General features: G+C 36.9%; 1 protein-coding gene across 4 annotated transcripts in view; it reads right to left on the bottom strand.

The window, feature by feature from the left end:
- DENND5A (DENN domain containing 5A) overlaps positions 1–27,307 on the bottom strand; it is a 55,258-nt gene that overhangs the window by 9,951 nt on the left and 18,000 nt on the right. For 2 of the 4 annotated variants that reach the window (XM_072339073.1, XM_072339070.1), the window contains 14 exons: positions 22,175–22,362; positions 15,820–16,137; positions 14,941–15,156; positions 13,855–14,089; positions 13,314–13,464; positions 12,619–12,712; positions 9,376–9,507; positions 8,574–8,726; positions 7,662–7,766; positions 5,370–5,454; positions 3,956–4,040; positions 2,802–2,930; positions 1,521–1,642; positions 71–216 (listed from right to left, as the gene is read on the bottom strand). In XM_072339073.1, coding sequence (XP_072195174.1) covers positions 71–216; positions 1,521–1,642; positions 2,802–2,930; positions 3,956–4,040; positions 5,370–5,454; positions 7,662–7,766; positions 8,574–8,726; positions 9,376–9,507; positions 12,619–12,712; positions 13,314–13,464; positions 13,855–14,089; positions 14,941–15,156; positions 15,820–16,137; positions 22,175–22,362 — 2,159 coding nt within the window. The remainder of the gene's footprint in view (positions 1–70; positions 217–1,520; positions 1,643–2,801; positions 2,931–3,955; positions 4,041–5,369; positions 5,455–7,661; positions 7,767–8,573; positions 8,727–9,375; positions 9,508–12,618; positions 12,713–13,313; positions 13,465–13,854; positions 14,090–14,940; positions 15,157–15,819; positions 16,138–22,174; positions 22,363–27,307) is intronic. The other 2 variants (XM_072339071.1, XM_072339072.1) reach the window with 1 other exon arrangement.

Below are 27,307 nucleotides of genomic sequence, written 5' to 3'. Positions count from 1 at the left end.
ACAGCAAGGGGAGAGTTCAGAACTGAATAAAAAGAACATTTAAAGCATTCTTATTTTGTTTAATACATGCCTCAAAAGTCATTTCTAATATATTCCTGGGAATCTGCAAGACTCCTGTTTCACCCAGTTCTCCTGAGATACATATCCAAGGATTGGCTGTAAACATGGAGCCACCAAGTTTCTTGCTAGGAACAATCAATATGTGGTACGGTATCACTGCAAACACAAGAAAAAAATAATACTTCTGAAAAGGGAAAGGGATAATTATGTAACCTCTTTAACAAATAGGAAAGAGATAGTAACTCTGCACTGCCATGGAACATTAAAAACAAAGCAAAAATCACAAACGGAAGAGTTCCTATTTAATCATACTAACGTTTGCTCACTAAAGACTGATTGACAATCAAGAAACGTACATATAACAGTGATCAAAAAGTATACCTGATAGCAAAACACTATCAAATGACAGAAGAAATATGGATGGATACTTGTATCCAGCTTAGAGGGGAGGAAGTAAAGACAGTCTCCACATATCCAGGACTACATTGTAGCTCAGCACACAACTTAATGCCCAGCTCCCAATTGTCTGCTACTGTGTGTGTGTACATACACATGGTACAACTGACACGAATTCCCACTCAGCTAATAACAAATCGGCTTACAGGGCTTGCCTGCAGGAGTATTCAGTACTGTGGCTAAACTTTTTCAGTGAAAATACATTATAATGCTCCAAATTTCTCTATACCCCATTGCTCTTAATTATGCTAACTTGAAGATGCTTTCATTTAAAACAAACAAACAACAAAATCAATATATAGTTTCTCTCTCTTCAATTGGTACCACACACCCCCAAGATTTCAGGCACCAGTAAACCAGGGGACCTGAATCAATACACCACCTAAGTTACAGCCCCTTCTTTGACCCAGAAAACAGAAGGAAATACATATGCTCTTCAATCACCTAGTATCTCACACATGGCCCCCTATTAACCAAACTATTTCTGTAACAAAACCCAATTACCTGAACAGTCAATGCGTTTCTTGGCCATTTGCCCTTATTTTATAGTGCATAAATAGATTATAGTTAGGGCTTTTCAGCTGAGGTATTTAATACATTTCTCTCTCAACATCTCTGTCAGTGTTCTCAAGAAAGCACTTGGTGGTAAGATTTTCTTACAAGTTTGATGCTTGTGGCATTAGAGATGTTTTTTAATTCATTGTGCTGATAGCCTTAAAGTAACAACTGAAGAGCATCCAGCAGACCAGACTGTGGCACTGTCCAGCATCTGTCCACAAGACCAAAAACTATTCTGCTTATCTCTCTGCTTGCAAAATAAACCTTGCAAAAGTTTTCTGTTATATTACCTTATAAGCAAGGCTCTGCATTGCAGAGTTCTGGTGCAATCTGGTGTTGAAAATACAACAACTGTATGAAACAACATGGCTCAGAATTGTTTATAAATCCGAGTAACTACTCAAGCAAATCTAGAGATCAGAGTTCCAGGGAAAGCAAATACTTACAGATTGTTGTAAAAACATTGGTAAAGCAAAAGTAATCAACAGCATTGAATGACAGGAGATGATATAAGAATTGTTCTTTCTCATCATCACAGCGGAGGAATGCGTAACGCTTGTAGAGCTTCCTGACAAAGCAAAACAAATCATGTGTCATAGTAACAGGATTCTTCTAGTGAAATGTTTTCTATTATGCATATTTATTAGGTAAACTACGAGGAACGTGCAAGCAATTACAAAAGAAAAATGATACTGGTAGGGACAACAGAATTCAATACGTCAAGCTATGCAGACACTAAGTCTGAAATCTCCAAGTGCATCAGACCAATGTTTCACACTACTTGACACTGCCTGAAAGCAAGGTCTATGGGTATACTTATTAAAAAAAAAGATGAATCTAATGCTCCTTTTAATTGTCTTTAGGAAAATAACGATGAGATAGCCAAAAATCTGCATACTTTGGAGATCCTGAGATAACTAAAATCATATGTGTGCTGAAGTGACTTAAATTCCTACTATTTCCTGTCTCCTGGGTTGCAAATTCTTCTCAAGGACTGCAACACCAGAGAACTGCAACTTCTTTTACAAGGATATATCAACGGATGTAGCTCTATAGCCTTCTTTCACAAGAAGAGACCCTATATGCAGAAAAATGCATTGTAAATGGAAATTTAGATATCTCACTCAAATTAGAGAATTAACTGCAAAACCTGCAACTATGAAACCTTGACAAGATTTTACAAGAAATCACAAGTGCTAATTTTGATTGGAAAATACTTTTTAAAGTTGGTCACCTGCATGTGACAACCATCACTATTTCTGTTAATTATGGAGTCAGTAAATAATAATAGCATTGGTCAATAATTATAAAAGAAGATGATTGCTCATTGTCATGCACTGTGAAAAAGGACAAACAATCTAAAGAAAGAAAACAAAACGGTATACTCTACAGTTACAGAAAGAGGACCAAGATAAAACCTTGACTCAGCAAAGTAATTGAGTTTGGTAATAAGCCCTGAGCCCCTAGAAATTTTTCAAGTTCTCAGCTCAAAGCTGCAGAAAGTCTACAGCTGACAGAACTGATCACATATCTGAAGAACCCCAGTATTACATCATCATGACCAAACAACTCATACACTAGTACAGGGACACACTTGAAAGGCTGGTTTGTGCCATTCCTTCTGCACACCGCTAAGCAGATGAAAGAACAGACATTTCAGGGTCTGCAACATCAAACCACAAAAAAGAATTAAATTTAAAAGCTTTGCCCAAGAGAAATCATCTTACTTTGTGAGTTCATGATCTGAAAGTAGCTGTTTTAGATGCCTAGAGAGCAACTTCTTTTCCATAGAGAGACGAACCCAGGCTCTGGCCTTGCCAACATCTGTTTTGATTTCACTGATGTTTTGGATATGCCTGAAAGAAGAAAAAAAACATTACCCAGAATTTTCAAAGCTCTTTTGAGCCAAGCAAGGCTGAAAATGGATTTTGCCAAGAATGCAAAATACCAGGCAATCTACTGGAAAAAGAGATGTGGTTGCCTTAATATTCAACAATAGCTCAACTGTTCACTTATCTAGCTGGAAAAGAATAAGAATCTCAAAAGGAAAAAAAACTGCAGTGCAGTACCCTATTAAGAAAATTCTAAAGCAGTCCCCATTGCCTCACGTGATTTAAGGACCTTATCACTGCAATATTTATGTCAGCATGCTTTGGAAAATTAAATACTGTCTTTCAATGCTCAATAATGCTCAATAGTAGCTTTTCTAACATAAAACACACAAAGGGTATGCTTTGAAAAGACAAGCAAGACCCCTGAAAAACCTCAGTTCATTTCTTCCTACCAAAAAAAAAAAAAAAAAAAAAAAAAAAAAAAAAAAAAAAAAGATTTCGGCAAAGAAAAAGGAAGCTCTTCAAGCTGAATTTAGAAGTTCTGCATCTTGTTTTTTGATGAACTGAAAAAATGGCCATGTAGCAGAAGTCAGTTAAGCGTGCTTATTTACACCACAACAGCTAATGTTAGACACATCCATTTTGGTTTTTTACATTAAACAAGTTCTTTAAACTGCTTTCTTCACTCACAAGCAAAACTTAGCTCAAAGCTACGCAGTCAACTTGGAAATGACTACGAAAATACGTCTCTATGGAAATAAAACAATACAGAATATTATGAAAAGACAAAAACTGATTCAGGTGATCTCTATAGACTAGCAAATATGACAATGTCAAGTCTCCTCAGTATGAAATATGCATTTGTAGAAGTTAGTGAAAAGGCTGCACTATGGACTTTTAAAACGTTTCAGCAGGTTCTCACCCACATTTCCCTATTTTGCTGTATGAAACATGCAGCCTTTCTCATACATCAAACATAACGCACAAATATACGTATGCACATCTCTTGGAGTTTTTTGTTTGCACTGTTTTTAATAACTCAGACTCGCCTCATATCCTGGACCAGGGAGATTCTGAGAGGTGACATGCCTGGACTGGTATCCGACTTTCTTCTTTCTGAATCAAGAACTATTCCTAGATCCAAAAGAACAGAATTTCCTTTTAGTAGAAATCCATCTAAAGATTCTTAAATCAATACAAAAAAAGGTAATTTCATACCAAGTCACACGTAGAAAGGGAGTGGGAATTGTTTTTTGGGGTGGTTTTTTGTCTGCTTGTTTTTTGCACTTATTTTAAAATTACAACTCATAAGCAGTGGTCCCTACTGCATTCTTTTCTTCTTGGTGATTTACAGCCTTGCAAGGGTATCACGGCATATTTCCATTACTAATGAAAAAAGTATATAATACCTACAAAAGATGCTTATACAGATCAGCACATGCTGAGCATTAACGCATTAATAAGATCCAGTTCAGCTGAAACTGGTACGACACCAGCTAGCTTAAGATAAAGACCAGTTAAGTACCTTTTTCAACAGTCTACCATATTTTCTTCCCACATGGTCAAACTGAAAGGCAATGCTGAGACTTGAAAACTGTGTTCAACGTGTTTTACACCACAACTGTACGTTCAACCAATCTGCACACTCCTGTAACACCACTGGTTTTTAAACCAGCACATTTTGTGTTCTAAGCAACATTACTACTCTTATCAAATTTCACTCTAGAATCATGCCACGTATTACAGTCCCCAAACCTGACTCTCTGACAGTTAGAAAGCCTAAGACTGGTGCTTCCTTCCATCTGATACATTAAAAAAAGTACTGTGTTCAAGAACAAGAGACATTCAGGAGATCCTAATACCTTCTGGGCCTTGGGCATGTAAGTCATGCTAAGCAATTTGCTTGAAACAAACAAACAAACAACCCAACACCTGCCAAAAACCCATTGCTCTGTCCACAAATTACACCTTATGTCTCCAACTGGGTAAACATAACCAACAGATACTGTGTGCAATATTACTTTTAATACAACACTTAAGAAATGCATTGTAAAATTTGGCATAAGTGTGTTTTGAATTTTGTAATGATTCTTTTTTTTAATACAGTACAACACAATTCTGTGCTTCCATGTGTTCACATCTATGACACAGCATGCTTTGCCAATCAGGCAGTGACTGTGAGGATATTACACTGGAGCATTTTAATGCATCTCTGAAGCACCAGATATTCCCGGTATCTGAATACTGCAATCACAAATAAGTAGTCTCAATCCAATAAGTTTACTTTTCACAAGATATAATGAGACAATACACCATGTCCATATTAATTCTGCAGCAAACAGAATACTTGATACAGTTACATTAAGTGAAGGCTACGTCCAGGGAAACAATTTCCATGGTGTAAATCTGCAAGCAGATCTTTGTAGTTCTTTCTTTTTATTATCGTCTTCTACTAGAAGTTACCTGAGGTACTGAAGCTGCCTGATGTTGTTTTCCTCTGCCTGTTTTCAAGGTAATGTAGCAGATGAGACCACAAAGCAGACTTTCCCTATAATCAAAAATATATTAGTTACTGCATCATATGGGACCTCAATTCAAAAGAAATAACTACTAGCTGAATAAAAAAGTTTAAATCATCACAGAAAGCATCAGCTTTAAATATGTTTGTTCTCATTTATTTAAAAACAAACACAAAAAGACAAAAGTTGCAGGTACTTGGGAGCTTTAAAGAGGATTAGAAAGAAAAGCAGAGTCAAAAATATTGTGATCTAATGACTCCAATAACAGGGAAAAGTCAGCTGAGCTTCATTTGTCATTGGTTGTTGACACTACATGAAAACATTTAAAGCCTTATAATAATTAATGCATAAGCAGAGTTTTCAATCTGAGACTGTCACCATTCTTATGCAGTTCTCCCTCCCTGAACATCCATCAGTGAGGTGGCAAGAGACACAGAACCAGACTGAGTAAACTATCTCATACTCAGACCAAGTCTTTTGCACATCTGTTCCCTTCAGGGTAATTCAGGGCTACAGATGCATGCTGTCAGTTTTCAGAATCTCATAAGATCTCTCTCAATTTCATCAAGCAAACAACCTAGATAATTACAAGCACAGTAACGAAGAAAAACAACAACAAAAATCCAACAACACACACACAAACACAAAACAAGACAGACAAGAGCTGGTCAGTAAGACAGGCTGCAGTTCTATGCCTCATAAAAGGTCTAAAGTCTGGGATGCAGTATTTAGCTCAAGACAAATCTGACAAATAATGCTCAAAGGTGCATCTTGCACATTATGTTGCTTCCTCAGACCTCTGGTGGCTTAAAATAGAAGGCAGGAAATTTTTCATGGACACGTTTTAAGATTCTTGGATTCATCCTAAAATAATCTGCATGATAAATCAAAGGTTTCAAAGCTACAGAAAGCAGTATTAATTGAGCAGGGTCCCTCCAGCACATGAATTGGACTGATATACAAAGGAAATTCATTACTATTAGCTATTATCTTCCTAAATTACTGTGTTAGGTAGAAATGTTCAGCAATTTTGCCATTAGAAAGCCAGGCTTTTATTTACAATTTTGTGCAGAAAGAAACCATGACCGCAAAGAAAGAGTTGTCCATTCAGTACTATCAATGTCATCTAAAAATCACATGAGCACTTTCCTGAAGTGCTATAACTAGAACTCAACTCTGAAAGTTAAAGAATAACAACAAATAACTTAAATCTTTGAATATCTTTAACCAGTTCAACCCCACAGCTCACTACAATACTACTAAGGGCTTATTTCAAGACATTACATCTACCCAAATGAAGCAGCATGTCTCCAGAAGATGAAGCAGAAACTGCCTTTTACATCTGTGTCGAGAGAAATTTATTACAAATATGCATTTAGTGGTGAAGCTATAAGAAGAGTTCAGAGAAGCTCAGTGCCTCAATACCTGACAGATCCGACACAGGAAGCCAAAAACTGTGAGTCTTATAAAAATATAAAAGAGAGCATGAAAATATCACCAGGGAATGGTTGCATCGAAAATGGTGTTTATTTGAATAAGCATACACATGCAGAATCTAGTATTCAGCATCTTGCTGCCATGGCAAAGAGAACTGCAACAGATCACATAAAGTAGCAAACAAAGGATCCTGCAGCAAATAGATGTCAACAATCGTGATGAATGTAAGAACTCATGCAGTATATATCTGCCCACTTCCTTTACCATCATGTTACTCTCCTTTAACTTCAAATAGCAATGATGATGCCAACTATTTCTAAAGGGGAAAAGGAAGACAGCCTAAGGAAAGTGGTGGGACAGAAAACAGGCAGGGGAATAACCAAGGTCTTCTACAACACACCCCACATTGCTTTGGGCAAAGGAAGGTGCAGATTCACTTTGCATGTGGAAAAATCAGTAGGTAGAAAGCGCTGGACTCTAAGGGGTCATTGGGAGGGAAGAGGTAAAAGCAGGGACTGGTAGAAGGAAAAAACATCCTCATTACTATCATCAGTAGAGAAAGAAGAGTCTTCCTTGGCTCACTATTGAAAAATAAAGTAAAATCAATGTATGAAACAGCCAGCTTTGAATATTTAATAAAGGCCAGACTACACAGAGAATGAGTAGCGTATTTTTTACTGTGGATCATAGTATTAGACACACAGCACTTCCTCCATCAGGCCTCTATTATATTCCATCACTATTTATTCCACCATTCAGCACTGTTTGCCAACATCTGCAATCAATCCAAAGCATTAACCTTATGTAGGGTTGGCCGTCTGGTGGTCTGAAAGGCCCAAATCTGAGTTGAAGCAGAGTATACTGATGCTCTGTCTTCTAAGACGAAAGCAGTACAGCTTCTATCCTAAGTAATATACAAGAGGGAAGGGAGAGAGTCACATGATAAATCTTCACATAGAGAAACTACTGCTATAAAATTCTGAAGGAGAGCAGATTTAAACACTGGTGCTTGAGTGCTGGTGAAAGAAATACTGAATTACAGTTGTCTGGATTATGTACACTTAATCTGCAAATATTTCTTTAAAAAAATAAAATAAAAAGGAAAAGGAAAGAGAAAGGTTACAAATCATCACTTTCCTTGTTATGCATTTGTACAAATGAGGAGAGGATAAAGGTCTTAAAACTCCACCTAATCCCACATAGTGACAACCAGCTACTTGTTCCACATGAAAAACAACCCCTCTAACTAGTGGTTTTAACTATCTCTAGACCATTCATCAACAAAGTAGCATGGTTTTTACTTTTAAAAACCGAATTACTCTTCACAAAATGAAGTTCCCCATGCCTTTAGCATACACTGCATTAAATCCCATGCAACTTCAATAACAAAAGTATTGAGAACACAGATATATTTCTATTAAATACAACAACCACCACCACAAAACAAAACAAACAGGTTAAATGGAAAGAAAGTCTTTTAAAAAGTCATCTATGGAACACGTCTGCATGCGTACTTAAACCTTCCTCAGAGCAGAATGTTGAGACAGACTGATACATAACAGACTGCTGACTGATACTGAAATATACTAGAGGTGCCCAAGTATTTAATACATCTACATACACACACCAAGTACCCTCTGAAAACAGAAAACAGAAAAGTGTGAATTTATGTAAGTACACTCAGGAGCATGTAAGAATACTCGTTTCTCACCTGTTTGACTTGCAGACCATGGCTCCATATCCTTTCTAAGAGGTCACACAGACTTGCTATCAGGGTATTCTCTTCTACACCTGTGATATTCACTTCACCATGTCCTAGCTCCACAGCTTCTCGTCCCATTTTTTCAACCAGCATCCTCTTGGTCTTGAAAATGAAGACGCAAAGAGAGTTAGTTCTTTTCAAAGTATCTTCTAAGATTACTCACATTTATTAAATAAACAAGGGAGCATACAATAACAATGATTTCGTAGAATAACTAACCATATGTAATAACTTGTGCTGGACTTCATCTCTTTTATCCTTTTTTCAAGCCAAAGCAGCACCAGTGTCAACTGCTGTGGAGCCAACTTTCTCACAAGGGTGAGTAATTTGAATAATCAGAACAGCAGGCCAAAAGTTGACATACTAACTGCCAAGCAGCAAGACCCTGTAACACAGCTCTGGGTTTTCATGACAAATTCCACTTCCGGTATACTCTTTCTTGATTAATAATATAGTCTCATTTGTGATAAATTAAATATGCTAAAATAGACATAGTCAGCAGAATGATAAAGACTCACCAGAATACTCAATCTATCATTTTACATTCTCCACTCTAAGTCTGCCTACTTGATCAATTTCCTCTTCTAGCTGAATTTTTAAGTATGTTCTCTCCTCATGAATTTCTCACCACTACACAAACTGGGTAAACAGAGAAAGCTGAGACACATGGCAGAAAAGCTGACAGTTCAAAGGTACTGCCCACAAGATGGCCCTCAAAGGCAGATATGAGAACAGAAGTACTCCGAATTACCTTATTTCGGCATTCCTTCAACAAGCCTTCTACAAACTTCCAGTTAGTTTGTGCAATTACTGATGGAGAGAGGTTTGACAGCTTTGGCTGCCGAATAGTGCTGCCCAGATTCCTGGCTTCTTGGATATACTTCTGTATTAGGGCAGAAAATTGATAAAAACAGATAAAAGTGCAAGTGAGACTATAGCACCAAGAGAAAGTAAATCCATCTTTACAACCTTACAACCCACCTCAGTACAATGAGGAGGAATGGATCACAATCTCTTCCAGAAGAGCCCCCTCTTTATATTCAGTGTAACGTTGGGCAGGGACTTCTAATGTGCAATTTCACTGGAGATCAAATCTCCACTTATGTTGACCAGTATTAGAACACACATTACAGAATAACAAAACCACAATACAAACTGCTGAGGATATTCAGATGCATAGAAATTCAGTGAATCCCTCTAGTACTAAAAATAGTTACACTATTTTATTTTTTCCCCTATAGAATGCGAGCTTGTAATAATTACCCACACAAAGACAATTCAAATGGCAGACTATGGCCTATATACAGGTGGACTGCAAGAAAACTCTGCCTGGATTCGCACAACATGTGAAACCCGTACTCATTTCTACAGATCTCCTGTTTCTTTCCCACCACCTCAGACTTTGAGGAAGCAGCTGAAAAATACTGACAGTAGCATTTTTGTTTAGAGCAAAATCATCTTCTGGACTGTATCTGAAAGAACGCCGCCGCTCCTGTTTCTACCATCAAGGTGTTATCACTGTTTTTACCCCAGAGAGGAGAATTTGACAAATGTTTTGAAAAACTGCTGATGACAGATTGGATGGAGCATAGCTAGCTGTGAATAAAAGATAAGGTTCCATACAGGCACTGACAGAATACTCAAGATTAGTACATATTTCAGATTAACAAGAACCTTATCTAGCTTACATTGAAATAACAATCAACTGAGAAGTCAGTTAACAGTCAATTTCATTTATCAAACATAATGCAACCTTTGCAAAGAAAGGAAATCACTCTTTTTCCAGTCTTGCACTGAAGAGCTGACATAAACTATGCATCTTTATCCAGAATTATGCTTACAGCCATATTGTGCACTTGACATACCAGATAATGTTCTGACACAGATTTTATAGAGAGCATGAAGGGCCAATCATGCTGGTCCCAGTCTAAACATAACTGCAACTGAAGTTCTGGCATGGAAAAGTCCGGGTGCTGGCAGGACAAGTTGGTAGCAAAAAGTCAAAGAAACCACACAAAGTGCACGTGGTAAGCAGGAAGTAACAAAAGCAAGCATGCAAAACAGAAAAGGAGAAAAGAATGAAGACATAATACAATGCAGAACTCCCAAGGCAATAAACATAATAAGTAACAGAGCTGAAAGGAATAAAGAAGTGATGATGTCCAATCATTAGATTGCTACAAACTACACCCTCCATTGTGCACAAATATTTGCAACTTAGAAGCTGCTAGGTTTCACTGACATGAATTTTTGTTGACTGTCTCAAAACTTCAATTGTCTATAACAGAGAACATTGTATCCTGCAACCACTGCCTCCCTCTTAGCTTGATCCTCAGCATTTATCTCAGAAGAGCTCCCCTCCCCATTCTTTGGGCTTAATATGAAAGTCTCTGATTCACCTGGGAAAGGGGTGAACATTGAAGCAGCATATCATAATTAACAGGTACAGCATAAAGTCTTTTATCTTTACAATTACCTAATTAAAATCTCCTAAGCTCACACATGCTAAATATTGTAATTTCAAAAGCAATAACGAGGTTACAAATCAATTATTGTTCACTTCTGCAAATTCTATATTAAAAATACTTTTGAGTTATCTGAGCAAAACCAGTAATTACTTGCAGTTTTTTCCATTACACAGGCATTCTTCTAGTGCATGGTCATGGATAATACTACACTTGATTCAAGCTTTCACAAACCAATGAGAAAACACTGGAAATAAGTAACACTAGAAAGACAATTAAACTCACTACTACCAAAAAAGATGAAACTGAACAAAGAAATACATTTCATTTCAATATTAACCTAACAGATGCATGATTACATTAAAATTCCAAGTGATTCTTTGCTGAAGATATTCAACAAGGCAAGAGCATGTTATCTTCAACAAAATACCTTTTCTTAAAAGTATTTGGGGTTACTAAGTACAAATCAATTCTGATATTTTTTAAATAGATTATTCTCAGAACTACCCTTATAGTAACATGCAGTGTAACAGCTTGCAGACTGTATCACATTAATCAGAAACCGTACTGTAATGAGTCCAAATCACCCAGATCTTTCAAAATGCCTTCACCACATAGAAAAGCCATGTCAGCTGTAGAAGCAGTGATGAGAAGTTGTTTTTTCAAAAGTAGCTGTGTCAGCATCAGAGTTCTGCCCTGCCAATACAGCTATTCTGCTTCAAAACACAGTTGTTACCTCTACACAGTGCTGGCTGCTGTTCTGTAAGTGCACTACATACAAGTGGAGCTGGCAAAAAGCATCCAGAGAAATGCTGCAATAGTGCAGCACCAGCCCCCCTCCAGTCTCTTCCTTTCATAGCAAATGTTTTCTTTGCTCAACAAATGAGAGTAGGGAAAAGGACATATCATGGTGAAACACTCTGAATACAAGATCCACTGAAAAAGCAAACAAGAGAACTAACACCTTATAGACTGTGTGACATAAAAATATGCAGACACAAACCTGATGGTATTGGTTGGGTCCACATTCCCACACCTTAGCATAAGGTTGCATGTCAATTTGTCACCTTAAGACATCCTTCATGGTCCACATAAAGAAATATGCAATTCCAAAAGACAATACTTCTGATTTTAGAATGAAAAAAAACACACTCTGGAGGTGCTGATTTTGCCTCCATCAAACACACAAAGTTACACAGAAACAGGAAATAAATGACTAAACGCCTCTTGATTAATTCTCCCACCTTTTTTAAAAAACTTAAGTGAGTGTGACAACATTTACAGGGAACTCACCTGTGCTGGGGAAGAAAAATTTTGTCCTGAGATAGGGGGTAAAAATGACCAAAATCTTAGAATTCAGAAACTACGTAATTTTGGTTAGCTAAGGATGGGGAACTAGAAAAACAGAGATGGACTGTAAGTAACTATAGGCTTTCCATGAATGTTACAGACCATTATTCAGGCAATTAGGAAAAAAAACAATAGAAGAAAATAATAAAATCAGGTCTCTATAGTTGAACAGCTTTTACCTCTCTCTGATCATTGTCAAGACGCAAGTGTTCTGTGTGTTGCTTCTGTCTATCCTTCCGCCTCCACTGTGCAGGAGCATTTCTCTTTGTCCACCTATAGACAGAGGACTTAGTCAGCAAATGTCGAGAGCTAGGAAAAGGGGAGGGTAATGGTAAAAATAAAAGGTTGGTCTCATATATTGAGCACGTTGAGTACAATTGTGGAAGATAAAGTACAGCTGCAAGTGCATACAAAATCTCAGTAGAAGCAACCAACCTTGGACAACCAGAGGAGCTCAGAAAATCAGACTACATACATTTGTTAGACACTTTTCCATTTCTTTATGATATCCAGTTAAAACTTACATATTTTTCCTCTTTAAATGAAGTTTTCACATGAAGATATCCTAATACATTTGCTAGCCCTTAACAGAGTTTCAGTAAGATCTGCTTTTATGCCAACAGCAAATAGACATCACTCAGAACTATCCCAATTATAACCCCAATTATAGTTGGGTTTTCTAAGGTAGATTTCCTATTAGAAGTCTAGACTTAAAACAAACAAACAAAAAATCTGCCATACCCAACAGAAACATCACCTTTCTGAACTGTTCTCATTTTGAAAAAAGAAAACACTGAATTTGCTTTTCAGTATCTCTGTTTTAATACTATTTCTATGATCTCTCCGAGATCCAGAATCAATTGTTCAAGCTTACTTGTTGCTTGCTGGTCCAGTGGATAGAACATCAGACTGAAGCTTGGGAAAAAATCCAAGTTCATACTTCCCTTGTCCAATTTTCATGTCCAGCAAGTGTGGATGGACTGCAGTGTGGTCTATTTTTGCTAGTCTTAACTCAATTGATTTCTCTGAAATAGTAAGAAAGTTAAGGGTTTTTTTTATTAAACATCTTTCTTAAGCAGACATGAATCTATAATCACATCTCTTCAATTAAGAGCACATCTCAAGTAGATTTCTCCTCTTAAATAGAGGAGACAAAATTTCTCATGAACCCTAACAGGTACAGTAATACGTGAGCATATGAAGCATCACAGAATCACCACCAAAAGGAAAACAATGTTTATCTTCTTAACTTAAACTTAATCTCAGCTTCCCATAGAACATTTAGTTCATCACTTAAGCTTCGTAGCTCGTTTTAAAAAAAATGAATTGTTGCTTAACTAAACTAATACCTACAACAAACAGCACTGACCAGCTACATTTTCTAAAGCTTCAAGAAAGGGGCTTATTACTCTTACCAGCTTCATCAATGGTTGTGCATTTCTGATACATAGATGTGCGCAGAGTTGGTGTTCTAACATTCAGCAGCCTAATTTTATCCACTCTTGAATCAAATACTCTCAAAACAGGGTCTTTGTCATCTTCATCATGGCACATAATCTTATTATCAATAAAAGATGCAAACATTTGGGTCTCCAGGAATCTTGAGAGGAAGGGCAAGTAAGGCTCAGGCTGGTCTGACAAGAAAGATGCCTAACAGACAACAAAAAATAAGAATGTTTGGGAGTCTGCAGAGATACTGTCAACAAAACCTGATTTATCTAATCAGAGTGCACTAAAGTGCTTTGGAACCATTTAAAGCCTAGTTTCATTCCACACATCAGCTTCATCTTCAAAACAGAGAAGATGAGACCTGCACCTTCATAACTATCACCTACATCACAGAGCAGTAATTCTTAAGTTGTGATTTTAGTATTCCCTTAAATTTCTAAAAATTACTACTGAAACCCAGCAACACACATCAGTTGTGCTACAGGTGTGAATATTACACACGTCTCAAGGGGCTCAAAGCTGACAACAATCTTTTCACATGACTTGAAGGAAATCTGATTAGCCTTTTACCAAGTAGTGATTCTACATAACGTCCACCCACACTACATATCCTGATGACAATTAACTGATCTCCAATAAAGAACGTACTACTAAAATTTGAAGAGCTAAGTCTCGTGTTTCACAAGTGACAAGCTAGGATTATGACTTCATTTATGAATTTTGAACATTTATTCATAAATAAAGTCATAAACACATTCAGCAATGCTTCTGATTAAAAATGAAACCAAAAACCCAACAGTTTTCACTACTAACACAGGTGTTAGCCATAAAGTGAGACTTTCTAAGCAACTTATTTATTTTACAGCATCCTTAAAAGAGCATATTCAAGTGTGTCTATGTATCTACTTTTCCTGAATAATACATAGGTTGTATGCAACTTTTTTGAGGAACACAAACTTGTGGAAGAAATTACAATTTTAAGAGTACTGTTTTCCATTTTATGACCCGGTGAAATAGCTTCTCAATAGACCTGTCTGGTTATTATAACTTACTTTATCAAAGTTTTGCATCTGTTCCCTGTTTGTAAACCAAGATTCCTTGTCCTGACTGGGCTGGATGACAAACACTTCATAATCTGCAAACATTTGTGTGAAGCGGTTGGCAAAAATTTCACGGATTTGAATATTCAGCTGGTAAATCTTGAATTCTTCTTCATCACACTGAATTTTAAGATCCTTTTTGCTGCTGGTCTCCTCTCGCACCTCCAGCTAAGGAAGTAACAGAACACACACATGAAAAAGAAGTGTATTTATTTACTGGTGCTTTGTCAGGTATTCTGGGTTTACAAGAATATCTGACTGACAGAAGTATGTATGCGACTTAAGTCCAAGCTACACACTGTTACAGGTTCATTCGTAACATCTTTGAAATGAATAGATAAGCACAATCAAAATAAGCTGTGCGTCTATTAGCCCATTTCCTGCAATCTAAATCCTTAGAAGCATAATGCACTATTCATCACTACACAGCCCAGAGTATTCTCTAATGAAATAAAATGCATTTTTTTTTAGACATCACATGGACTTGATAATATAAAATACATAAGAATTCATAATTCATGCACTATGGCAAGCAGATCATGCTCAAGTAAAATTATATATAATGAGAAAGGTAACTACATCAAAAAAGGTTGAATTTCAACTTTGGTATCACTTTTAGCTATATACACCATAAGAAAGTAACAAATTTACAATAAACCAAAAACAAACAAAGCTAGTTACCGCAGATCCCTCATCCATCTCATTCACAAGGTTTGTGAACATGTTAAATTATGTTCTTTCTAGTGAATACAAACCCAGCCTTTTTACCATCACTTCTAAGACCTTTGTTGCTGCAAGTCCTGAGAACATACTGGTAGTTTCATAGCTTACCTTTTCTAGGCTCACACCTGTTCTTTTAACCAGTGCTTGGAGTCTTGCAATGGTCTCATTTTCCTTTAGCAGCTCATAGGAATTCAAAGGTGATCCTGCTACATTCCCATTTCTTTTATCAGAAACCAGGTCACATGCTCTGAGGCTCTTCATCTTTGAAGCACTTTCACTATAATGAAGATTTCCCTCGGGAGGAATTCCAAAAGCTGTTAGTATCTCTGAAATTTCCTGTACAAACTCAAGCTTATTTGGGAACTGGGGCAAGTCTTCTGGCAGCTCGATGAAATGGTTGTCTACATCCACAAAGCAAAGGTTAGCCTAGGATTTAATTCAGAATAGAACAACATTAGAACATGCACAAGGGTCACCTTGTATTTGTCTTAGCGTTCGGTGCTAGCGAGAAAAATCAGATACATTTTCATGCTTGGCTATTTTGTGTAACAGACCTGGCCCAGCCATAACTGAGCTTGCTTGCTAGCTTTGAGCAAAGTACCATGAGGCCTACATTTCTGTATATTCTAAGAAGTAAAGAAACACAACTCATCTTAAAGTTGTTCATTAGGCACAAATCAGAATGCAACATCTACTGGATACAAGTGTGAGATTTTGTTCACACAAACATAAGTAGATTTTAACTAACACAGGCATGCATATATAAGTGCCTGACTGTTGCTCATACTATAAGCCCGCTCATCTAAAACAGTCAATTTCGTTCTAAAAGGTGCATGACGTTGCAGAAGCTGCAATAAAATTCTCTCTTTGTTTGTTTTTCGTAAACCACTTGGGAACTACACTGATTCCTTGAAGTTTAGATTTTTTTTATTTCAAGAGAAAAAAATAAAATAAAACTTGGGCTAATTGTCAAGATTTGTTCTCCTGTTCCAACCTCTGTTGTTTACCAAAGATAGGGGGAAAAAACAAAGAACAGAAACTCACCTGCATAGCTTTCAAAACATTATTTAAAAATAAATAAAATAATAATAATAATAATAATTAAAAAAAAGCTATGTATCTTTCAAAGATTTACCTCATCCTATATTCGTGAGTTTTTTCCCCCTTTTGCTTTCTGCATTGACAAATCTACTTTATAACATAAACTATAACACTTCCCTTTCTTGTTTGTTTGTTTTACCTTAGCAAAGAACATCACTCCTGCTTAGCCTTGGTTCTATCTAAAAAGTGGCTGGCCAAAGAGTGACAAAATATTGATCTTATTAACAAGGAAACTGTAGTTCACAGGCTGAAAATAAACTCCCTCCAATAAAAAGCTAAATTAAATACTTGGTAAAATAACTTATAAGCATTTGGGCTCATATGGCAAGTTATTCCAACAATTAAACATCCTTTCTGGAGGAGTTTCTCCTTAATAGCAATACACGTAAGTTAAAACATTTTGAATCATTAATAACAATTGATGATGATAAAACTATTACCACGTTTTCCAGTACTAGCCCTATACAGAAGCATCTACAAACATGGAAATGTTGCACAGCAATACTCTATAGAGAAATAAAGACTATTTTTGGGACACTACATTTATTCACAGAGTGACCCATAGCTCATAAGATAAAGAACTACCTTGAGCAATATAAACAAAGCAGATTCAGTAGGAGGCTTTAACCACTCTTAGCTTAAGGAGACTGAGGTCATCCCTGTATGTGATCCCCAAGGAACAGAAACAGCAAAGACACCACACTTCACAAGTAGTTCAAGAGGCATCAAAACAGCATTATTTCTCTACAAGTGAAATCCAAAGTAAATAAACAGCCAGTAAGTGACTTCAAAACATTTAGTCTCACAATGTTCTTATGCTACAGCAGCACTGGGGAAGACAGAGGGGCTTTCAAACTCAATTTATTTTGAAATGCAAGACAAGAAAAAAAAGCCTCAGTAAAATACTCTTTAATTTACTGCTAAGGTATTAATTTAGGACAAAAAGAAAACCTTCAGTTGCTACATGCCCCTTCAAGAGCACACTGTTATATGAAAGGACACAACATCCTCACATAAGAAAAGAATCCTCCTGAGACTCTACACTAAGGAAAAAGGGCGCCATGTCCTAACTTAAGGCTCATCTTTTCCAGAAACTCCTATTACCAAAAATAATAGACTGTTCAGGTGAAAAAATCTTACAAATCTTAGGAATGCAGACACAAGAATGTTCATATATCCAATGTCAAAGCCTGGTGCCACGAGGTAAACAGCAGAGCTTTCAGATGGCTCAGCAGGACCTAGACCATGTGCACCAATTCCAAAGCCAGAGGACAATTGCAATTCTTTAGTTTGACCTCAAGTACAATAAGGGCCAAAACCCCATACGCATCCAGCAATGCCTGCATCAAGCCCATATCCTTCCTTTCAGCTCTGTTCAAAAAACATAGCAGGAAGTTATTTAGGCTCTCTCAAAAAGACATCTGAAGAGGAACTGCTTACTCACTAAACAATAAGTAAACTCCCCATGTCCCACTGGCATCCCAGAGAGAAAATATATTCTAAACATTAATACATAGTTACACAACATGAGTACAATATGGAACAGTCAGTTCTGATCACACAATCACGACTACTCAAATTCTGCCCAGCATGGGTGCTCAGACTACAAGCTGCATGTAGGTTTTCAGATGGCCTCCTAAAAAGTCAGATTGAAACATGACTCATGTTTTCTGTTTGAATATAGCACGGAAGGATTAAAAGCCACTCAGCAACAGTATTTCTACAGCATGCACTACCTCTGGATGTCAGGTCTCATCCTTGTAAATAACCACACACTTCACTGAAAACATGTGAAATGTATGTTAACATATACACGCAGAGATGGCTTGTTGAAAACGTATCTACAGTAGGCTTGTATTCTAAAGAATTCTTGTAAGCAAACAGTGACCTTTTCCATTCCTCAGCACTACTGATCTTCACATCAAATCAGAATTTGTGATGTATAACAACTTAACAGCTGCAAGTTTCAGCAACATGAATTTAACTCCTCAAGTAGCTGCTTAATACTGCAGTACAGGACTACAGTGCAAACCAGAATCTGACAATAAACCTGCAGTATTATCAAGGATCTACCACAGCAGCAGATAGCATCAAAATGTATACAAAGTAGTGATTATCTGTCAAAATAATTATCACAATCAGGCTGTTTTAAATGTGTTGGCATCAAGAGGAAAAGGGGCCTTTCTTCTAGAATAAACAAGTAATAATTAAAAAGCACAAATTATTCAGATTTAGAATTTAATTTCACCTTTCAACTGTTGAAATAAGAATGCTGAGAATACACACTGTCTTACATTAACAGAAAAATGGATGTTGGCTTTTAAAGTCTTCCAAATTGTCTATATGAAAATGTTACTGCCCAAGATCCTTTGGAGCACTTCATTAAAGTGAAGACTTCATTAAAGGCATCATAAACTTTTTAAACTAGATACTACTCGTTTGAATTAATGAGTGCTGGAAAATTTAGCATTGCTTATTTGGACTCAAAATAATCTCACTTTCCACCATCCTCATGCATTAGAGTGAGAAGATGTACAAGCAAATTCAACAGCATGAAACAGCACAAATTAACTTGTGTGTTAAAAATATGTTGCTATATCTTCACAGAAGTTTCTTTAAAAGGAAATCCAAAGACATCAAAAAACAGTCTTACTTTAGTATCTAGTTTATGATCTGCAAGACTGCTAGTTTAACCTTCTTTTTTATCAGTTTTACTGATACATGAACCACATTTTGCTAGCAACATCTGAAACAGCTGTGTGTTCCTGCTGCCTTCTTTGATTTCTGCAGCACCTTGGTCTAGCACTGCTTCTCCCATGGCCTCGAACTTCTTTTCTGGGTTCTTCATAGGCCTCTGATGCAACCACTAGAGAAACCACAAGGATGCTCATGCACAGAGGAAAAACCCTTCAGCAGAAGCAACAACATACATAAAAACAAGCTTAGCTTTTAAGTGTCATGTTTCACTGACATACAGCTCGACTCTGCAATACATCTCAAATCTCCTAAGAATCTTACAAGGCCATAGGGAGTAAGGGTCTTCAAGTCATCGATGAACTGCAGTGAACTCACCAACTAGTAATACAAACTTGCATTTTGTACTAATAAGAGTTATTTTACTGAAGAATTTATTCATCATCCAACAAAGCATCAACTTCTAAGATAGTTTCCACACTCCCAAGGTAAAGCATTCCTTAGAGTAAAAGTTGTAACCAAAACATAGAAGACTGCCAAGAAAACTAGATCAAGCTTTATGGTATCTGTGTGGAAGACTTAGCCCAAACCTGACAGGTAGGATAGACTGTATTTTCAAATGTTGTAAAAATATTTTAGCTTTAAACGTTAAGAGCAATATAAATAACACCCTTGCTATGTCAGATAGCAATATTATATTCTCCCATAGTGCTCTTCAACTGAGAAGCACTAATCACATTTTCTATCAAACTTCAATTTCCTATTCTTTGTCTTAATTAGATCCTGCTTTAATAGCAGCAGTCCTATCCATCCATGTAAATGGATTAGCAACAGCGATACTGTTTATGAAGTTTCAAGACAAAGCCAAAAACACTTTTTTCCCCAGGACTCAGAATAAATTAGAACACAGAACAGCTCTTTATACACCCTTCCAGGAAGTGACGAAGATTCTTAATACTTACTGTGTCTCCAAATCAGAAACCTAGAGACAGGTCTTGGAAACTGAGTTCCTCATATAACCCTAAAAATTTCATGTAGTATCACATCCACTCCAAACTTTGGATATGAGCACTATTAAGCACTAATATCACTTTTGTTTCTGATGATAAATTGGTCTTTAAGTACATATAACAGAACATATCTGCCTTCTTCTAAGGTTGTATGATGACACCTTTGCTTTAGCAGGGGGGTTGGACCCAATCTTCTGAGGTCCCTTCCAACCCTTGCAATTCTGTGATTTTGTAAAGCATATTCTGTGTTAGATTCTCCATCGGGAATTTTGTCCAGAGCTCATTTGGCTCTTTACGTTAAAGTGATCTTTCCTGAAGGCTTAACATAATGAAAAATATCTTTGAGATGAACCTGTAATTTGCAGTAACGTATGTTAAAGCTAGCTAATCAAATTACTGATATCACAGATACTGACCAGTACTTCCACTTAGTGAGACCAGCAAGTACTTGGGATTCTGATTTATATTTTAAATGGTATGTTTACTTTTCATTAAAACAACAGGTCTTTTCTTGTTTCATTTTTTAAAGCAAGTACAATTAAAATCTCAACAACAGCGAGCTCTTGTTCTTCCCAGTCTAGTTTTCCACTTAGGTATCCTGTATAGGAATCTCTGAAGTCTCCAGTACACATTCAAGCCCATTTGTACACCACAGCTACTTTTTCAACGTCTTCATTTCAGCTTGGGGTAGAATTGTTCTCTTCAGAGTGTCTGGTATGATGCTATGATTTGGTTCTAGAAGAAAAACAATGCTGATAACCACTGAGGTTTTTAGTTTCCTGCTAAGCAGCACTGTATAGAGCCAAAGTCATTTGCACTGAAGGGGCTGAGGAGCTGGCAGGAGACAGAATTATGACAGCTAACTTAAACTGTCCAAAGGGATATTCCATACCATACGACATCACGCAGATGTAGTTTTGAAGAAGGTGGGAGTTTATCTTGCTCTCTTCCACTGCTCAGAGGCTAGCTGGGCATCAGTTGGAAGCTGGTGAACACTTGCTTGTACATCACTTGTTTTTTACATACATACATATATATATATATATGTATGTATATATATGAATTTATATAACACACACATTCATTCACATGTATTTGTACTATCATTTGTATTTTCCTTTGGCCTATCTTAGTAAACAGTATTATCTCAATCCATGAGCTCTACTTTGTCTTTTTTGATTCTCTCCCCCATCTCAGTGGGAAAGAGGGAGTGAGCAAATAACCATGTGGTGCTCAGCCACCTGCAGGATTAAACCACAACACCCGACCTACAGCGCTAGAGACTTTTGTCCATAGCTGGTAAGGTCATGCTGCACTTTCCTGCATTTTCTAGCACAACAGGGCTAAGTTTTGCACCAGAAAAACATTTTTTCTGTAATCTCACAACAAAAGCACATGTAAAACTCCAGTCTTACTTTATCAGGGATCATAAATTCAAAACAGTGAGGGGGTTTTTTTTGTTTGTTTGCTGTTGTTTTTTAAATCAATTTTATTGGTTTTCTTTGGCAGCTCCAAAAAATTAACTAAGATCTACGCCAAATCATCATCAGCTGGAATTCCAAAATGGCTGATACAGTTAACACCAATATTTTGGCTCATCCTTCACTTCTCTCAGTATTATGTACAATATTTAATGGATTGATCTAAGTTCCTCTCACCTCTTGAGGAAGCTCCAGCTTAGACCTGTCGTCCAGCCCATTGGAGTGCAAACCCATCAGATAAGGGACAGGAGCATCTAGAAAGTGAAGGAGTGATGCAGGAAGGATAGGAACATACACATGCTGCCACTGAAATGGAAACATTAGTGCTGTAATGGTCTCTGCCACAGTCATCAGTCTCTGATAATCTGAAAAAAAGAAAAAAAAAATTTTTTTACAAATATATTTAAGTAAATGAACTTGAATTAAAGAAACAAGAACTTGCTTTAAAACAGAAACCACTGAACTTTGTATTAGCTAAGCAGCATTTTTAATGGAAGCCTACACTTCTACACCCAAACACATTATGCTGAGACAGCACCACAAAGTAGGTCATTCTACATGACACACAGAAATGAGCAAATTAAGTCTTTGCACCCATTAAGTCACTCTTCGCTACCTAAACCAGCATTACACACAGGAATGCCATTCTGAGTCTGGAACCTGTATTGTAATTGGCTAAGAAATACAGTGGAAGTATTTTATTTTCTCTGTGCTTATGGCTTTCTATGGAAGCCTTGGATGAAAACCAACGCATCTGGTATCTCTCAGATAAACATTTTTAAAAAGAATGTTTAAATGTCTATAAAGCATGCTGTTTAGTAGCCAACCCAACAGTGGGACTGAAATAACTGTAAAAAAAAATAAAAGGGATCAGCTCCATTTATCCTTTGCAATATATGGCCAAAGTCTCAATTCAACATAAAAATAACTCATTTCCTTATACAATTTCCCAGCAGTGCAAAGTGCACCTGTGCACCATGCATACCAAAAGATCCTTTTTATTCAGCAGCTGGTGTCTAGAGCAGTTAGCACTGCAGTATGCTGGGCCAAAACCACCTCCTCCTCTTTCATACCATGGAATCATCTCTAATGGGTTTTGATATCTATGCACTGTAAATGAGGCAACACCAGATGAACTGAGAGCATGTGTTCTAACACAAACAACTACTAAAATATCCACAACGCAGTCAGGCAGCCAGGCTGGAAAGACCATCAAACAAGAACTGTCATAGCCTTCTGAACTTATCTTCAGTAAAGCTATAAATACAGTACAAACCGTAAACAAAGGATGTCTTTCACATGATACTGCAATAATATCAAGTTCCAGTCAGAAAGTGAGGGCACAGCAAAAAGAAGAGGAAAATAAGTATCCTTCATACATGTATGTGACGGAGGGGAATGTCTTCTAACACAGTCATAAAATTAAGGACAATAAAAGATTGTAAAAGATATTTGAACACACAGGTTCAGATGCTGAGATTTCTGAAGGTGTTACACTGCTGCGGAGTAAAAATGAAAAAGAATATCAGCTCTAAACAAACATTCCAGAGAAAAACAGTTCCTTGCACCCATGATTAGTTGTGTTAGAAAGTAACTGTGTAGTCTGCAACCTGCAAAGAGTCTCTGAGGAACTCAGTGCAGTCTTTGCCAATGCCAGTCATCACTCTGTAATCCAGGCTTTTGATTTTCATTTCCAAATCAAGCTACAGCAGTGGAAAAGGGACCTGCGTAAAGCTTCTTGTCATTGCCTCACCCCAGATGCACTGTACATTGTTCCTTCGATCAAAATGAGCTAGGATGGTTAAAACAGTTGCAAGTTCTGGCTACAAAACAAATAAATAAAATAAAAAATACCTGAACTGAAGTATGTTAAGGAACAGCTTGATGAACATCACCAGCAGCACTGCCCTACTCTGCCTGGACACCAATTCCTGCATGAACAGCTACTAATTGGTTTGCAGCTTTGATCACAGCCTTGACTGCAAAGAAGTGAATTAATGATCAGCTTTGCGAAGAAGAATCTATTTCATACCCACACTGTTAAGCTTTAAAGTAGTTAGAAATGCACAAAGATTCCAGCTGGTTCATATTCAGCTTGTTTACCCAGAAGAACAAATCTCAGAATAGAAACAGTGTTTTCCTACTATACAAAAACACTCTGTCTAACTCTGCTGGCTAATTTAAATACAACTTCTCTCAGCATCAAGCCAATGTTCTCTAGGCATTATTTACATCAAGAGCTGTTGGCAAAAGGACACAGGCAAGAAAAGCCTCCAAACAAAGCAAAATAACCTAGATATTTTCTTAAGTTACACGTACCCAGAGAGGGTGTGGTGTTTCATTTGTTTTGTTTAAAAAAAAAAAAAAAAAAAGAAAATGAAAAAGAAAAAGCAGCACCAGAGCACTAGAAAGGATTTAAATATTTCCTCAGTCTTGTTTTTGAAACCAGAACATGCTTTTCTGGTGCAAACCCACATTGTTTTTCTTCTTATTATTTTTAATAACACATGATCACTTGCTTTAAGAATACAGATACAGTATGATTTCCTCTTCCAGACAACTGCTGTATGTAAAATAAGTTACCTACTGACGTGCTTTCTTACACCACTATCTACCTGTGTCTATAAAGCAGCTAAATATTTTTGTTGAACTATAACAGACAAGCAAATCAAGAAAAAAGAAGGAAATTGATCTTGGCTCTGGAAGGAGAGGACAAGGGAAGAAGTGCTAAGAAACATAATTTCAACCCTCCATTCTCACACCCTACCAGTGAGATGTCTACGAGAACCTACAGAAATCATCTAACTTCATCCACAGAAATCACAGAATCACAGAATGACCTGGGTTAGATGGGACCTCAAGGATCATGAAGCTCCAACCCTCATGCCTGGCAGGGCCACCAAACTTCCACATTTAAAATTGAAACACCCAATTGAAAACAGTTAACTTGTAAACGTTCTGGAATAGTTTCTCCTTCGCATCTTCAGAGATGGCAGAGAAACATTGCTATATTTGCCCAGTAATTTTTCCATTCCCCTTACCATTCCCATTCTGTTACTTTGAAGCAGGGTTGCCCTTACAAAGGAGGACCACTATCACATATGAGTTTAGAGATCTTCAGAAAGTATTTGAATAAACCAGAAGGCAAGCTATTGAACAAAGTTAAACCTCTTCTTAATTTGAAGAGAAGCAGAAGGTGAAAAGTTAAATATGCAGTCGTTATGGACAAGTGACGTGCAATGCACTTGAGCCATCAGAATATAGCGTTGCCAGGACCTAGAGCTCCCTTTAAGCATGGTACAAAAGGAACATTTTCCAAATAATTCTTCTGAGCGCAGGTATTCAGTATGTCAGACACTTGAGATAAAGCATGCATGCATTTTTCTATTGAGCTTTTTACTTCAAACAAACAAACAAAAGTAACTGCAGAAGAGAGTACTGTGGTAAAGAAAAGAAGTGGATCAAAGAACTTCTAATTCACGTTCACTTCTGCGGCTGACAGAACACAGAACCTTTTTTCGGGCTGAATAAAGACGAACGCATCAAGCAGCCTATTTCCTAAATTACTGCACACATAAGAAAACATCTTCCTGGGTCAGCTAATATGAGACTAATAATACAAAGAAATTAAACCCATACATTAAATAATTTCAAAGATCATTTTAAAGCAAGTGAAGTAAAGAGGTTGAACAATTCAAAGTCTAAGCAATCAAATAAACTTTCACTTGAAAATGGCAACAGCCGGCAAATATCCAGAAAAATAAAGCTGAGCAAGATTGTCTGTGGCAGTGGTGCATTATATTTCTCATTTCATTGTTTTTAGCTGCTCAAAAAAAGCCTCCTCCAAGCAGATTTTACAGCTGTCTGAACTCACTGCATACTGTTCAGAAAAGCACCAGGTGCTGTATAATAGAGATAGGAAATAAATCCATTTCACAGATGCAACAGCAACATAAACTGCAGGAATGCAAACCAGCTCCTGTAAAGACATAACTAAAGTTCCATTCAACACCACTGTCTTCTGGTGTTTCTGCCCAAACTGCATTGCTCAGCATTATCTTCAGGTTCTTCATCTCACAAGCAATTGAGTTCCTCTAGCACTTTATAAAGTGGGAGAAACAACTCTCGCAAGAAGACAGTCAGATCAAGGAACTCCCTCTCTACATTTGGTTTATATTGGTCCCAAACACACAGGCTGTGCCAGTATAGTAGGACAAAAGAAGATTTTCCTGAAGCATGAATCAGAAGCATGTCCAAGGAATCTCAAAGCAAAACACGCTCACTGCCAAATGAAGTTACTCCTGTTCCAAGGGTTGCCAGCAACCAAAAGCACTACAGAACTTGTTTAAAAAATGATTGCATCTGTCCCCAAAGTCCTCCAAGGAAAAATAAAGGTGGGAAAAGAAAGTCTCACAAGGAAATCCTCTTTATACTGCTCTAAACCTAAATCCACAGCAATCTCATCTGACCCAGAAAAATGAGAAGGGATCCTGTTTCAACTGTCACAGTTTTAAGCACAAAGATATTTCCAAAGTTGAAAGATAGTGAAAAAGATTAACATTTATATTCACAAAGACAACCTAGACCTCGCACTACTGCTTGTGCAAGAACAATGGCAAACTCTTTTCAAAAGTTTGAGCAATTTTCAGTTCCTCTCAGAACTGAACACACCTGCATCTACATTCAACATACCCTTTCTTGCAATCAGAAAGAAAAAAGTTAGTTAACCATACATATTAGGAGAATACTTCAGTTAAAAGAAAACAGAGTAAAAGGAGGAAAATAATTGGTAAAGATACAGTCAGAACCTCAGTCAGGTGTGTCACTTTTTCTACTGATAACATTCTTTTAAGCATCAAAGAAAGCAATCATTCTACTAAACCAATTTTCTACTTCACTGCCACATAAAAGAAATAAGAATTTCTTAGTTATAAAATATATGAGATATTACAGAAAGAAAAAGTTGATTTTCTAGAATTTCAAAATACTTCCCAATCTCATTTCAAATGGTAAGAAAATAAAATTAAGTCTTTATCAAAAAGCATTTTAGAAAAATCTTCAACTTGACTGCTAGCAGCCCCCTCAGTATTCACTAACTTGTTATCATCAGCTAGCAGCTTTAACTATGTTCCCAGCATTAGCAAAATGCTTCAGGAGAGCAAGAAAAAGTCTGAGATTTGATTCCTCAGAAAATACAATCTTACATTTCAAAAACTACTGAAAAGACATGATTTTACCAAAACTGATGGCCAAAAGTCTAACAAGTAACTGAAGATACTTTTTCGACTGTAAGAAGGCCTTTCAGCCAAA

This window comes from Excalfactoria chinensis, chromosome 5, assembly GCF_039878825.1.
Source record: "Excalfactoria chinensis isolate bCotChi1 chromosome 5, bCotChi1.hap2, whole genome shotgun sequence".
Taxonomy (NCBI): Eukaryota; Metazoa; Chordata; class Aves; order Galliformes; family Phasianidae; genus Excalfactoria; species Excalfactoria chinensis.
This window is presented reverse-complemented; position numbering and strand designations above follow the sequence as displayed.